General features: G+C 45.7%; 1 protein-coding gene across 5 annotated transcripts in view; it reads left to right on the top strand.

Moving 5' to 3' along the window:
- The window catches only part of rgs19 (regulator of G protein signaling 19), a 15,606-nt gene that overhangs the window by 4,178 nt on the left and 8,928 nt on the right, over window positions 1-2,500 (top strand). For 2 of the 5 annotated variants that reach the window (XM_030367185.1, XM_030367166.1), the window contains exon 2: window positions 613-715. The exons of 2 other annotated variants lie outside the window; for them this stretch is intronic. In XM_030367185.1, coding sequence (XP_030223045.1) covers window positions 701-715 — 15 coding nt within the window. In that variant the 5' untranslated portion in view covers window positions 613-700. The remainder of the gene's footprint in view (window positions 1-612; window positions 716-2,500) is intronic. One more of the 5 variants, XM_030367176.1, reaches the window with a different exon arrangement.

Raw genomic sequence — 2,500 nt, 5'->3', positions numbered from 1 at the left:
TAACCCCTACCTGCTCCTTAATGACCTTTCTCTGTACTGTCTAACCCCTACCTGCTCCTTAATGACCTGTCTCTGTACTGTCTAACCCCTACCTGCTCCTTAATGACATGTCTCTGTACTGTGAGAGCCAGGCGCTGCATCCCAGCCTGAGATGCTGGAGCCCAGGGTTTGAATGTCTAAGTTGGGAGGGTGTACATCACATGATGGTTTGACATGTGACCAGGCGCGTAGCAATAAGCTGGATGGCACGCTTTCAGAAGTTCCACACGTGGAGCAGTGTTAGCGGAGCAGAGGGTTAGCCTCGGGCTAACCGTCCTGCACTGCAGTCAGGGAGATACTGTTACTGGCCTCTTATTGGCATTGTGGGCATAGCTTCTACTGGCATGACAATAATACCAACTTCTGTTTGTGTGTGTGTGTGTGTGTGCGTGTGTCTGTGTGTACGTGCGTGTTTGTGTGCGTGTGTGTGTGTGTGTATGTGTGTGTGTGTGTGTGTGTGTGTGTGTGTGTGTGTGTGTGTGTGTGTGTGTGTGTGTGTGTGTGTGTGTGTATGTATGTGTTTGGGTGTGTGTGTGTGTGTGTTTTTGTGTGTGTGTGCTTGTGTGTGTGTGGGAAGGAGAGGTCCAGGCATCAAGAAGAGATGACATGCATGCTTCCAGCCTGCTGCTAATCTGACGACTCACACACTAACCGACCGGCCATGATGGACACACTGGTAACAACCTGTCTGTCTGCCTGCCTGCCTGCCTGACTGTCTGTCTGTCTTTACATTTGTCAGAAGAAAGCGAAACACCAGTACACCGCTGTCGGTACAGTAAGGACGTTCATAGAACCCAGTGCCAAGCAATAACAATCGCTAGGTTAACCCATTCCCCGTATAAAACATAGATTGTTAAGACGCTACACAAAGCTAAATTAAGTGCCAAAATAATAAGTGCATGCATTATGTGCCAGGACGTACAACATACAATAAGTGCATGCATTAAGTGCCAAGACGTGCAACATACAATAAGTGCAAAACATACAATGAATGCAGAGTGTCTGTAGTGTCTATCAGTCTGTCTGCCTATCGACCTCTCTGTATGTCTGTCTGCCTGTCTGGAATATTGTTGGTCTGCTCCCTCATATCTTTCCGCTCTTCTTTGTGCTTAAGAGTTAGTGTGTGACGGTGCTGAAGAGTCAGTGTGTTACAGTGCTGAAGTGCGAGAGAGACATAGAGGGAGAGAGAGAGTGAGAGAGAGAGAGAGAGTGAGAGAGTGAGAGAGTGAGAGAGAGAGAGAGAGAGAGAGAGAGAGAGAGAGAGAGAGAGAGAGAGAGAGAGAGAGAGGGAGAGAGAGAGAGAGTGAGAGAGAGAGAGAGAGAGAGAGAGAGAGAGAGAGAGAGAGAGAGAGAGAGAGAGCGTGCGTGTCTGTGTCCATTAGTGGGAATGTGAGTTGGTGTGTAACAGTGTTGAACAGTTAGTGTGTTGCAGAGTTAGTGTCTGTGTGTAATAGTGCTGAAGAGTTGGTGTGTTACAGTGTTGAAGAGTCAGTGTGTAACAGTGCTGAAAAGGTTGTGTGTAACAGTGTCGAAGCGTTAAAGCGTTACACTGCTGAAGAGTTAGTGTGTTACAGTGTTGAATAGTTAGTGTGTAACAGTGTTGAAGAGTTAGTTTGTTGCAGTGTTGAAGAGTTAGTGAGTTACAGTGCTGAAGAGACTTCGACAACAGTTAAAACGTTTGCAAGTTAGTTGATGTTTTTTTTCTAATGGGGATGAGTTAGTTTGTATTTGAATAAGTGCTGCTTGACTAAATTGAACATGTTACACCAGTGTAACATGTTAACCAGTTCCACCAGTGTATCATGTTGACAAGGTCCACCAGTGTAACATGTTGTTCCACGAGTGTAACATGTTGTTCCACCAGAGTAACATGTTGTTCCACCAGTGTAACATGTTAACCAGTTCCTCAGTGTAACACGTTGACCAGTTCCACCAGTGTAATATGTTGTTCCACCAGTGTAACATGTTGATCAGTTCCACCAGTGTAACATGTTTACCAGTTCCACCAGTGTAACATGTTGACCAGTTCCACCAGTGTAACATGTTGTTCCACCAGTGTAACATGTTGACCAGTTCCTCCAGTGCAACATGTTGTTCCACTAGTGTAACATGTCGGTCCACCAGTGTAACATGTTGACCAGTTCCTCCAGTGCAACATGTTGTTCCACTAGTGTAACATGTCGGTCCACCAGTGTATCATGTTGACCAGTTCCACCGTTGTAACATTTTGTTCAACCAGTGTCACCTGTTGACCAATTCCACCAGTGTAACATGTTGTTCCAGCAGTGTAACAAGTTGTTCCAGCAGTGTAACAAGTTGTTCCACCAGTGTAACATGTTGTTCCACCAGTGTAACAAGTTGTTACATGTTGAAGATCTCCTCTTGTTATGGTTGTGGTTCCGATACCAAGGGGAGATTGTTTTGGAGATACTCGGGAAGTTAGAACGCTGCAACTTCCTGT

This window comes from Gadus morhua, chromosome 1 (genome assembly GCF_902167405.1).
Source record: "Gadus morhua chromosome 1, gadMor3.0, whole genome shotgun sequence".
In the NCBI taxonomy this organism is placed as follows: Eukaryota; Metazoa; Chordata; class Actinopteri; order Gadiformes; family Gadidae; genus Gadus; species Gadus morhua.
The sequence above is the reverse complement of the archived record's forward strand: the minus strand, read 5'-3'. Positions and strand labels throughout refer to the sequence as shown.